The following is a 12,916-nucleotide window of genomic DNA, read 5'->3' on the forward strand; positions in this document are numbered from 1 at the left end:
CCTTGCTTTCCAGGTGTAGAGAAAATATTTATACAGAGTTAGCTCATGTACTACTCTGCATTTATTATATTCTAGTTCATATTATAATGAACAGAAAGACTGATAGGAGTTCAGAAAAGGAAGAGATTGTCTTCAGGTAAGGGATGAGGGAAGGCTTAAGACTTTCAACCTTTTTTTAACCTCTCTGATGGCGTAGGCCTTTTCACTTTGCATAGTTATCATTTGAAACCTTTACATTCACCTCATCTCATGGTGCCCACTTGGGTCTGCTCACTTTCAGCAGATAACCTTGCTTCCCACTGCATGTAGGTGTCAGAGGCTGTGCTGTGGCCTGCTAAGTTGTTTCAGTCATGTCTGATTCTTTGCGACCCTATGGACTGTAGCCCACCAGGCACCTCTGTCCATGGGGATCCTCCAGGCAAGAATACTGGTGTGGGTTGCCATGCCCTGCTCCAGGGGATCTTCCCGACCCAGGGATAGAACTGGCAGCTCCTGCATTGCAGGTGGATTATTTACTGCTGAGCCACCAGGGAAGCCCATCAGAGGCTAAGAAGCCTAAATTCACTCCTTTCCATCATCTCGAAATTCCCTCTCTGCAAATTTTCATCTTTTACCTCTTTTTCATGTAATTCCTGAGAATTTAGTATTCTTTTTTTTCCTGTCCAAAGTAGAATGGTATAAAGAACCCTGGACTTTTGGAGAAAAACCTGGATTTCAGTTTTGACTTTGTAGTTTACTAGCTGTGGGACCTTGGGTGAAATTCTTAATGCCTCTGTCTCAGATTCCTGCTTTTGTATGGTTGTTGTTCAGTTGCTAAGTCATATCCATCTCTTTGTGACCCCATGAGCTGCAGCACGCCAGGCTTTGCTGTCCTTCACTGTGTCCTGTAATTTGCTCATACTCATGTCCATTGAGTCAGTGATGCCATTCAACCATCTCATCTGTTGCCCGCTTCTCCTTCCGCCCTCAGTCTTTCTCAGCATCAGGGTCTTTTCCAGTGAGTTGGCTCGAGGTATTAGAGCTTCAGCTTCAGCATCAGTCCTCCAATGAGTACCCAGGGTTGATTTCCTTTGGGATTGACTGGTTTGATCTCCTTACAGTCTAAGGGACTCTCCGGAGTCATCTCCAACACCACAGTTTGAAAGCATCAATTCTTCCACAGTCAGCCATAAATGGTCCAATTCTCACATCCATACATGACTACTGGAAAACCATAGCTTTGACTCTGCAGAACTTTATCAGCAAAATGAAGTCTCTGTCTAGGTCTGTCATAGCTTTTCTTCCAAGGAGCAAGTGTCTTTTAATTTCATGGCTGCAGTAACCATCCGCAGTGATTTTGGAGCCTAAGAAAATAAAATCTGCCACTGTTTCCACTTTTCCCCCATCTATTTGCCAAAAGTGATGGGACCAGATGCCATAATCTTAGTTTTTGAATGTTGTGTTTTAAGCCAGCTTTTTCACTCTCTTTCACCCTCATCAAGAGGCTCTTTAGTTCCACTTCACTTTCTGCCATTAGAGTAGTATCATCTGCATATCTGAGGTTGTTGATATTTGTCCTGGCAGTCTTGATTGCAACTTGTGATTCATCCAACCTGGCATTTCGCATGGTGTACTCTGCATGTAAGTTAAATAAGCAGGTTGACAATATACAGACTTGACATACTCCTTTCCCAATTTTGAATCAATCTGTTGTTCCATGTCCGGTTCTAACTGTTGCTCCTTGCCCTGCCTATAGGTTTCTCAGGATGTAGGTAAGGTGGTCTGATATTCCCATCTCTTGAAGAATTCTCCACTGTTTGTTGTGATCCACACAGTCAAAGGCTTTAGTGCGGTCAATGAAGCAGAGGTAGATGTTTTTCTGGGTGGAATTCCCTTGCTTTTTCTATGATCCAATGGATGTTGGCAGTTGGATCTCTGGTTCCTCTGCCTTTTCTAAATCCATCTCATACATCTGAGATTTCTTGGTTCACATACTGTTTAAGGATTTTGAACATTACCTTGCTAACATGTGGAATGAGTGCAATTGTGCAGTAGTTTGAACATTCTTTGGCATTGCCTTTCTTTGGGATTAGAATGAAAACGCCTTTTCCAGTCCTGTGGCCACTGATGAGTTTTCCAAATTTGCTGACATGTTGAGTGCCGCACTTTAACAGTATCATCTTTTAGGATTTGAAATAGCTCAGCTGGAATTCCATCACAGTCACTAACTTTGTTTGTAGTGATGCTTCCTAAGCCCCACTTGGCTTCACACTCCAGGATGTCTGGCTCTAGGTGAGTGACTACACCATTGTAATTATATGGGTTAATAAGACCTTTTTTGTACAGCTCTTCCGTGTATTATTGCCACCTCGTCTCAGTCTCTTGTTCTGTTAGATCCTTGCTGTTTCTGTCCTTTATTGTGCCAATCTTTACATGAAATGTTCCCTTGGTATCTCCAGTTTTCATGATGAGAACTCTAGTCTTTCCCATTCTGTTGTTTTCCTCTGTTTCTTTGCATTGTTCACTTAAGAAGGTTTTGTTATCTCTCCTTGCTGTTCTCTAGAACTCTGCATTCAGTTGGGTATATCTCTCCCTTTCTCCTTTGCCTTTTGCTTCCCTTCTTTTCTCAGCTATTTGTAAGACCTCCTCAGACAACCGTTTTATTTTCTTGCATTTCTTTTTCTTTGGGATGGTTTTGGTCACCATTTCCTATACAGTGTTACTAACCTCCATCCATAGTTCTTCAGGCACTCTGTCTACCAAATCTAATCCCTTGAATCTATTTGTCACTTCCACTGTATAATCATAAGGGATGTGATTTAGGTCATACCTGAATGGTTTAGTGGTTTTCTCTACTTTCTTCAATTTAACCCTGAATTTTGCAATAAGCACCTCATGATCTGAGCCACAGTCAGCTCCAGGTCTTATTTTTGCTTACAGAGCTTCTCCATCTTTGACTGCAAAGATTATAATCAATCTGATTTCAGTATTGACCATCTGGTGATATCCTTGTATAGAGTCATCTCTTGTGTTGTTGGAAAAGGGTGTTTGTTATGACCAATGTGTTCTCTTGACAAACTCTGTTAACCTTTACCCTGCTTCATTTTGTACTCCAAGGCCAAACTTGCCTATTACTCCAAGTATCTGTTGACTTTTGCATTCCTATCCCCTGTGATGATAAGGACATCTCTTTTTTGGTATTAGTTCTAGAAGGTCTTATAGGTCATCATAGAATAGTTCATCATCAGCTTCTTCAGCATTAGTGGTTGGGGCATAGACTTGGATTACTGTCATGTTGAATGATTTGCCTTGGAAACGAACAGAGATCATTCTGTTGTTTTTGAGATTACACCTAAGTACTGCATTTCTGACTCTTCTGTTGACTACGAGGGCCACACCATTTCTTCTAAGGGATTCTTGCTCACAGTAGTAGATATAATGGTCATCTGAGTTAAATTCTCCCATTCCTATCCATTTTAGTTCACTGAATCCTAAAATGTTGATGTTTACTCTTGCCATCTCCTGCTTGACCATGTCCAATTTACCTTGATTCATGAACCTGCATTCCAGATTCCTATGCAATATTGTTCTTTACAACATCAATCTGTAACTTTCATCACAACACACATCTACAACTGGCATCATTTCTGCTTTGGCTCAGCTTCTTTATTCTTTCTGGAGCTATTTCTCTACTCTCATCCAGTAGCTTATTAGACACTGACCTGATGAAAAGGGGCTTATCTTTCAGTGTCATATCTTTTTGCCTCTTCATACTTTACATGGGGTTCTCAAGGCAAGGATACTGAACTGGTTTGCCATTCCCTTTTCCAGTGGACCACGCTTTGTCAGAACTCTTCACCATGACCCATCCGTCTTGGGTGTCCTGCACTACATGGCCCAGAGCTTCATTGAGTTACACAAGGCTATGATCCATGTGATCATTTTGGTTAGCTTTCTGTGATTGTTTTTGTTCTGGAGGCAGTGGAATTGTAGTTTTTGCTTCTTCGGTCTGCCTTCTGATAGATGAGCATAAGAGGGTTGTGCAAGCTTCCTGCTGGGAGGGACTGGCTGTTGGGGAAACTAGGTCTTGCTCTGATGGACAGGGACATGCTCAATAAATCTTTAATCCAATTTTCTGCTGATGGGTGGGGCTGCTTTTATAGAAGGGAGATAATCTAGTTACCTCACAAAAGCTGTGTAAAGATTGACTAGAAAATGTGTGTACTGGATCTAATACACAGCAGACCCTTTCTCTTCTCCAGAACTTATCTTCCTTTCCTTTGGCACCTTCCCCTCAGCTTATAAAAATGCTGGAGCACTTTCTTGAACCCTCTTCCATGTGTAGCCAAGCTCTTTGAGAACACAGACTGTACTGGCTGTCCCTGTGTCTTCACCTCTTTTTTTAAAAGATTTATTTGTTTGTTTTTGGTTGTGCTGGATCTTTGTCCCTGCACACTGGCTTTCTCTAGTTCTGGAGAGCAGGAACTACTCTTCGTTACATGCGCATTGCAGTTGGCTCTCTTGTTGTGGAACACAGCCTCTAGGCCGCGTGGACTTCAGTGGTTGTGGCATGTGAGCTCAGTAGTTGTGGTGTACTGCACAGGCCCACCTGCTCCACGGCATGTGGGATCCTCCCAGGCCAGGGACTGAACTGCGCGTCCCCTGCGTTGGCAGGCAGACTCCCAACCACTAGACCACCCAGGATGCCCTTCACCTCTTATTCCTTCTTGAACCTACTATAATCTGGCTTCTGTTCCTGCTAAACGACTCAGTGCTCAGTAACTACCTAATTCACAAATTAGGTGGAGTCTAGTTAATATTTCTCTGGTGAAAGTGAGGTAGATCTAGGATAAAAATGTGAAGATTGACAAAAAATCATATATAGAATATGCTGCAAAATCAGGGATGAATATTATTGAATGTCATACTATCCAGTTCAACTTGGCACAAATTTGTAGTAAATCACATCAGGATAGTTTCATGAGACGGTCTGTTAATTTTCTGGAGCCAAAGAATTGAGGAAGCAGAAGTCATCTATGGCTCTGTGGTAGAAAGATAAGTGAGTGGGCTGGGAGATTTAATGTGTTAATGATGACAAGACTGAGTAGAAAATACGTTTTCTTGTAAATGTTGGTAGAAATAACAGAAAGCCTGCCTGTATTTTTCAACTATAGATAAGACATAAAAGGGGGAAAAGGCAAGATGAGCTGGGTATTTGAACTGTTGATGCTCCTGACATCTCTTTGCAGAGCGGGGGGTTAGATGTAGCCTGTTTAAGAACTTTAATCTCTCTGGATCTGTTAGCTTTTCATGTTCAGGCCTGAGTTCAGAGCTAAACAGCTTGAATTCTTGTATAAGGTGGTTTTCATTCTCATAGTTTTGTTAACTAGACTCAAACCAGCAGGCTATTACTGCAACTAACTTGGCATAAATATGTAAATAAACTATGACATGAAGCATCTGAATGTAAATTTAGGTTTAAAGTTTTTTTTTTTTTACAGAGTTGATTGAACTTCTGTGATTACACAGACTAACACAGATTCCTTGTTATAATGATTAAGAGTACAGTTTCTGGAACCAAGCTCCCTACATTTATACTGGTTTCATTACTTACTAGCTTTGTAACCTTGAATAAATCTCTGTGACTTAGTTCCCTCATTTGTATATTGACTATAGTAAGAGTGCTATCTTATAAGATTGTTATAAAGATTAAAACACGTAAAATGTTAAGAACATTGCCTGGCACATAGTAAGTAAAATATAAATGATTAGTTAATATTATGTTCTTGAAAATCACTTCACTGTTTTTTTAAACTGCTTTTTAACCTTTCATCAGATTATTGAAAGTATTATTGAGGAGAGTCAGAAAGTACTACAGCTTGAAGATGATTCTTTGGATTCCAAAGGAAAAGGACAGTCTGATCAGGCTATTGCCAGTCCTGTCACAGCTGGAAGAGATCTTAGCAATATACCTGGACTGTTAGCCATAGATCAAGCACTGCAGGAAGATTCTCAGAAGGCAGAGAGTCAGGATGTATCTGAAGAAACTGAATTAGAATCAAAACAATGTTTTCCTTCTGATGACACATGTGAGAAGCCAGTAGATGAAACCGCAAAGTTAACTGAAATAAGTTCAACTGCACAGCTTAATATTCCTGAAACTGTAACAGAAGTGTTGAACAAGGAAGAAGTGGAAGTCAAAGAAAGTGATGTTCTAGAATCTGTATCCTCGCACTCCTTATCTATGAAAGATTTTGCTGTAGTGGAAGAAGTTGCACCTGCCAAACCGCCAAGACAGCTTACTCCAGAACCTGATATAGTAGCTAGTACAAAGAAGCCTGTTCCAGCACGCCCACCCCCTCCAGCTAACTTCCCACCTCCTAGGCCCCCACCTCCATCTCGACCTGCTCCACCACCAAGAAAAAAGAAGAGTGAATTGGAGTTTGAGGCTCTTAAGACACCTGATCTAGATGGTAAGTATTAATTGAGACATAAGGATCTTTGTGGGGAGTTTGGGGAGTTGAAACTTGACCTTTCTGATTTTTTTTTCAATTTATGCTGTATTTAACCACATTGATGACCAAGTTATAAAATGTATTTTAGTAACAGAAAGCCAAAATGTTTACATTGGTATTGTTGCATTATTGTAATTAAACATTTCAGCAGGCTTTCAAATCTGTTACCGTTGGAGAGCCAGAGTGGCACAGTGAAAAGAACATAGGATTTGGAGACTTAGGATTTGAATTCAAGCCCCAGATCTCTTCATGTATAAGGTGTATAGCCTTGAGGAATTTAAATAACTTATTTGAACTGGTTTCCCCTAATATAAAAAGAGAGTAATGAAACCACTTTTCTCATAGGATTGTTCTAAGAATCAGATAAAGGTTTAAGCACTTTTAAGCTATGAATAAGGTCATATAAGTATTGGTTGTTGTTGTTATTATATTATTATTATTGCAGTTCCCAAAGAGAATATTACATCTGATCCTCTCCTAACTGCGAGCATGGCTTCAGAGAGTACAGTCAAAGATTCTCAGCCTTCTCTTGATTTGGCAAGTGCTACCAGTGGAGATAAAATAGTTACTGCCCAGGTTGGTGAATATGTGTTATATTTGATACAGGCTGTCTCAACTTTCTGCAACTAACTGGTTTGTTGATTGTTGAACCTTCTTTCTTCTCCAGGCCAAATATTTCCTTGTCTCCAAAACCTGGCTACCACATCCCTTGTCCAGCTCTGCTACTAAGTAGCTGACTGATTCTAGCAGCCTTTTTAACATCTGAGTCTGAAATGGCTCATTGATAAAATGAGGGGAAAACCTTCCTTGAAGGTTTATTGCAAGATTGAAATGAGCTAAAGTATGCCAGGTACCTGGTATGTGTGTTCAAAAAGTGACAGATGCTGCTATATGTAGTATTTATTAAAAATACCAACTACCGTCTTCATTTATCTGACCTATAATGGTCAAAGGACTTCCCAGGTGGCGCTAGTGGTGAAGAACCTGCCTGCCAACGCAGGAGACATAAGGGATGAGGCTTCGATCCCTAGGTCGGAAAGATCTCCTGGAGGAGGGTATGGCAACCCACTCCAGTATTCTTGTCTGGAGAATCCCATGAACAGAGGAGTGTAGGGTTGCAGAGAGTCATACACAACTGAAGCGACTTAACACACACACGCACACATAGTGGTCAAATTGGGAGCTTTTATTTTTTACAATTTCCTTTTCCTAATCATGAAAAAAAAAAAAAAGCCTTCATACAGTAGACTATACATCCATATATGAGGCAATATAGAAAGAACTTGATAACATGAATTTCTACCTCTGCCAAATTCTGGAATTCAAGGGTTACTTACATGGTAGCTCTGATGGGGCAGGTTGGCAGACTGGGAGATATTATACTAAGTGAAGTATCAAATAGAGAAAGACAAATATCATATGATATTGCTTATATGCAGAATCTTAAAAAGTTACACAAATGAACTTATTTACAGAACAGAAACAGACTTAGAGAATTGAACTTATGATTACCAGGGGTGGGGGGTGGGGAAGAGTAGGTGAGGTAGATTGAGAGTTTGGAATTGACGTATACGCACTGCTATATTTAAAATAGATAATCAACAAGGACCTACTGTATAGCACAGGGAACTCTGCTCAATATTCTGTAATAACCTAAATGAGAGAAGAACTTGAAAAAGAAGAGCTACACTGTTTATAATAGCCAAGACATGGAAGCAACCTAGATGCCCATCAGCAGACGAATGGATAAGAAAGCTATGGTACATATACACAATGGAATATTACTCAGCCATTAAAAAGAATACATATGAATCAGTTCTAATGAGACGGATGAAACTGGAGCCCATTATACAGAGTGAAGTAAGCCAGAAAGATAAACACCAATACAGTATAATAATGCATATATATGGAATTTAAAAAGATGGTAACGATAACGCTATATGCAGGACAGAAAAAGAGACACAGATGTATAGAACAGGCTTTTGGACTCTGTGGGAGAAGGCAAGGGTGGGATGATCTGAGAGAATAGCATTGAAACATGTATATTATCAAGTGTGAAACAGATCGCCAGTCCAGGTTGGATGCATGAGACAAGTGCTCGGGGCTGGTGCACTGGGAAGACCCAGAGGGATGGGATGGGGAGGGAGGTGGGAGGGGGGATCAGGATGGGGAACACATGTAAATCCATGGCTGATGCATGTCAATGTATGGCAAAAACCACTACAATATTGTAAAGTAATTAGCCTCCAACTAATAAGTGAAAAAGAAAAAGAAGAGCTATGTGTGTATGTATAACTGAATCACTTTGCTATACACCTGAAACTGACACAACATTGTTAATCAACTATACTTCAATATAAAATAAAAATGTTTAATTTTTTTTTTTAGAAAATCAAGGATTCTGTGGCCACTGGACTTGGAATAAAATTCAAAACACACATACACACAAAAAGACACAATGGTCTTTTCATAGCCTTAGAGCAGAGGTCAATAGTGGCCTGATTTTATAGGGTCCTCAAGCTAAAAATGGTCTTTGTATTTTTAAAGCATTGTTTTTTTAAAAAAAGAATATTCAATAGACACTATATGTGAAGCAAAAAGCTTAAAATCTTTACTATCTGGCTGTACAGGAAAAAGTTTGCCAACCCCTGCCCTCAAGACATCCATGTGTATAGTCCTGATTAATGGCAAATTTTACTAGCAGAGAACTGATTTTGGACCAAGTTCAAATAGAACATTTATTTGCTTTCAAGACTACTCAGACATTATTTCATGAGCAGCAACACTTTTGGTACCTAATGTTTTTTAGCATGATGGGAATAATAAAAGACTGAAATGGAATGTTCTGTTTAAATTTTCAGTAGGCTCCATTATCTGTATTATGGAATTCTTTAGAACTGTGTGTGGTAATGAATAATTGAATATTTATAAAAACTGACTCAGTCTACTTTCTGTTTATAAAATTATAATTTCAGGAAAATGGAAAAGCACCTGATGGGCAGACAATAGCAGGTGAAGTGATGGGCCCTCAGAGACCTAGATCCAACTCTGGGAGAGAGCTTACTGATGAGGTATAATTAAATTTTTTTTTTTTTGTTCTTGAAAATAAAAAATATAATGGTCATAGTGAGAAGATTAAAAAATTCCAGAGATGAATGGTGATGGCGGTTGCATGGCAATGTAAATGTAGTTAATGCCACTGAACTATACAATTAAAAGTGGTTATAATGATAAATTTTGTATTATATATATTTTACTCTGATCAAAAAAATAAGTTTATTGCTATTAGGTAAAAAAATCATATTGTAAAAGAAAAAATGAAAATTGAAGATTGTCTTAGTTTTTGTTTTTTTAATGTGCTGGAATTTTAACTCTGACTTAAACTTGCCCTTTCACACAATTATATGGTAGAATAAATGTATTGAAAGCCAAGGCCTATGTTTTATAGGAAGTAGGCTTAAAAGGAACTTGATATTATATACATGTGTCATTATACATGTAGATGATGTACAGTATATACAAGCTCAATGCTTGATTCTTAACTTAAAATTTAGTATATATCTGTTGGCTAATTTATTCAGAATGAAGCTTTGAAGCAAAATCTGAGTTTTTGTTTCTTTTAAACAATACATTTTAAAAAAATTATTGTACTTTGGAAAACAGTTTTGTAGTTCCTCAAAATATTAAACATTGAGTTACCATGACCCAGCAATACCACTCCTATGTATACAGCAAAGTGAAATGAAAACATATGTCCACACAAAAAATGTACATAGGTGTTCATAACTAGCTAAAGTGTGGAAACAATACAAATGTCTGATAAATAGATAAATAAAATGTAGTATATCCACCCAGGTGGACTGTTTTTTGGCAATTAAAAGGAATGAGATTCTGATACATGCCATAACATGAATGAACCTTGAAAGCATGATGCTAACTGAAAGAAGCCAATCACAAAAGACTACATGCTATATAATATAATTTATATGAAATGCCCAGAATAGGCAATTACATAGAGGAAAAAAGTACATTAGTGGTTGCCAGGAACTGAGAGGAAAAGGGAATAAGGCATGACAGCTAATGGATATAGGGTTTCTCTTGGGGGAGGCAGAAATGTTCCAAACTTAGATAATGGTGGTAATTGTACAACTCTGAGTGTACTAAAAACTGTTGAATTATATATTAAATGTGTACATTATGTGGTGTGGGAATTGTATCTCACTAAAAATGTTTACAAAATTATTGCACACAGTACTGAATGTATCTAGAGAGTTCTTAGCTTAAATTTTTTAGGATTTTGTGGACTCAAAAAGATAATTAAATTATAGGTACTCTTGGTGTTATTTTTTACTTCAGGAAATTTTAGCCAGTGTAATGATTAAGAACCTAGATACTGGAGAAGAAATACCTTTGAGTCTTGCAGAAGAGAAACTGCCAACGGGTATTAATCCTCTCACTCTACACATCATGAGAAGGACTAAGGAGTATGTAAGGTATGGCCTAATGTTATTATTCATCATTTGTAGTATTTCATTCAAAGTGGTGAAGAGTTCTTTTATGAACTGTGAGAGTCCCTAATTTGGTTTCATTCAGTGTTCTTTTTTTAAAGTTAGAATTAAAATAGAGTCAGTTAATGTATATATTCTTAAACTTTGTCCTCTCTTTTTTAAAACAAGTTCTTTTTTTTAAGATTCCATATTTAAGTGATATCATAAAGTATTTGTCTTTTTCTGTCTGATTTATTTCATTTAGTTTAATGTTCCCAAGGTCTACCCATATTGTCACAAATGGCTGGATTTCCTTCCTTTTTATGGCTGAATAATATTCCTATGTGTGTCACATTTTCTTCATTTAACTTTGTTCTTTCTTATAACTGTGCAGTTACTTGGGGGGAAATATATATCTTAGTTCAGTTCAGTTCAGTTCAGTGGCTCAGTTGTGTCTGACTCTTTGCAACCCTATGGACTGCAGCATGCCAGGCCTCCCTGTCCATCACCAACTTCCGGAGTTACCCAAACTCATGACCATTGAGTCAGTGATGCCATCCAACCATCTCATCCTCTGTCATCCCCTTCTCTTTCTGCCTTCAATCTTTCCTAGCATCAGGATCTTTTCAAATGAGCCAGCTCTTCGCATTAGGTGGCCAAAGTATTGGAGTTTCAGCTTCAACATCAGTCCTTCCAATGAATACTCGGGACTGATCTCCTTTAGGATGGACTGGTTGAATCTCCTTGCAGTCCAAGGGACTCTCAAGAGTCTTCTCCAACACCACAGTTCAAAAGCATCAATTCTTTGGTGCTCAGCTTTCTTTATAGTCCAACTCTCACATCCATACATGACCACTGGAAAAACCATACCCTTGACTAGACGGACCTTTGTTGGCAAAGTAAAAAGTCTCTGCTTTTTAATATGCTGTCTAGGTTGGTCATAACTTTCCTTCCAAGGAGTAAGCATCTTTTAATTTCATGGCTGCAATCACCATCTGCAGTGATTTTGGAGCCCCCAAAAATGAAGTCAGCCACTGTTTCCACTGTTTCGCCATCTATTTGCCATGAAGTGATGGGACTGGATTCCATGATATATCTTAAATATCGTAGTATTTGGTTTGTCTTCTTTTAAAATGATTTTTATTATTCTAGAGAGTATATTAAAACATAAGAGGCTAAAAAGCCATGTGGGATAAATACCTGGTCTTCTGAAACCTTGCTTTAAAGATCAGAAATTTTATAAATAATTGTATTGTCTTTTTAGGGTCAGACAGTGTCTTTAGAGTGAAATGATTGACTTTACTATGAGAAATATGTAGACCCAAGAAGTAATTTCTGTGAAACCAAAGCTTTCACACGATGTGCCTGATAAGTAAGGAGGAAGATATTTACAAGTTAATTTGTCATTTCTGTGCAGCATGTTTTACCCAGCACAATGCCTTTTTTGTGTTAGTTTTTTCATAAATTCCTGAATTGCATTTGTTTATGTTTTATGCATTGTACCATCTTTCAAGTCTTTTAATTCTCAGGGTCATTTAAATTAAACCTACATAAAGCATGTAAACATTTTTTTTCTTAACACTTATTAGTTAATTGTATAGTAAGTATACATAGAGAGTTTTGAGAAGTTTTGAGAAATGGCTTCTTTTAAAATGACTTCTTCTTGTAGTAATGATGCAGCACAGTCAGACGATGAAGAGAAGTTACAGTCTCAACAAACAGATACTGATGGTGGACGGTTAAAACAGAAAACGTGAGTTACATCCAATTTCTTCATTTCAGGCTTCTATTACTATATGTGTGTGTGTGTGTGTGTGTGTATTTTATATATGAGAACTGTCATACTGTTTTAAATCTATGCTCTGGCCAGTTTGTTTGTCCATCTACCACCACCACTCCCTGCCCTCAGGCAATGGATTATGAGTTCCTCGAGGC

At 38.3% G+C, this 12,916-nt stretch overlaps 1 protein-coding gene across 1 annotated transcript in view; it reads left to right on the plus strand.

Moving 5' to 3' along the window:
• WDR44 (WD repeat domain 44) overlaps positions 1 to 12,916 on the plus strand; it is an 82,930-nt gene that overhangs the window by 34,364 nt on the left and 35,650 nt on the right. The window contains exons 4-8 of the mRNA XM_043458390.1: positions 5,816 to 6,452; positions 6,940 to 7,070; positions 9,470 to 9,565; positions 10,851 to 10,987; positions 12,651 to 12,734. Coding sequence (XP_043314325.1) covers positions 5,816 to 6,452; positions 6,940 to 7,070; positions 9,470 to 9,565; positions 10,851 to 10,987; positions 12,651 to 12,734 — 1,085 coding nt within the window. The remainder of the gene's footprint in view (positions 1 to 5,815; positions 6,453 to 6,939; positions 7,071 to 9,469; positions 9,566 to 10,850; positions 10,988 to 12,650; positions 12,735 to 12,916) is intronic.

This window comes from Cervus canadensis, chromosome X (genome assembly GCF_019320065.1).
Source record: "Cervus canadensis isolate Bull #8, Minnesota chromosome X, ASM1932006v1, whole genome shotgun sequence".
Lineage (NCBI taxonomy): Eukaryota > Metazoa > Chordata > Mammalia > Artiodactyla > Cervidae > Cervus > Cervus canadensis.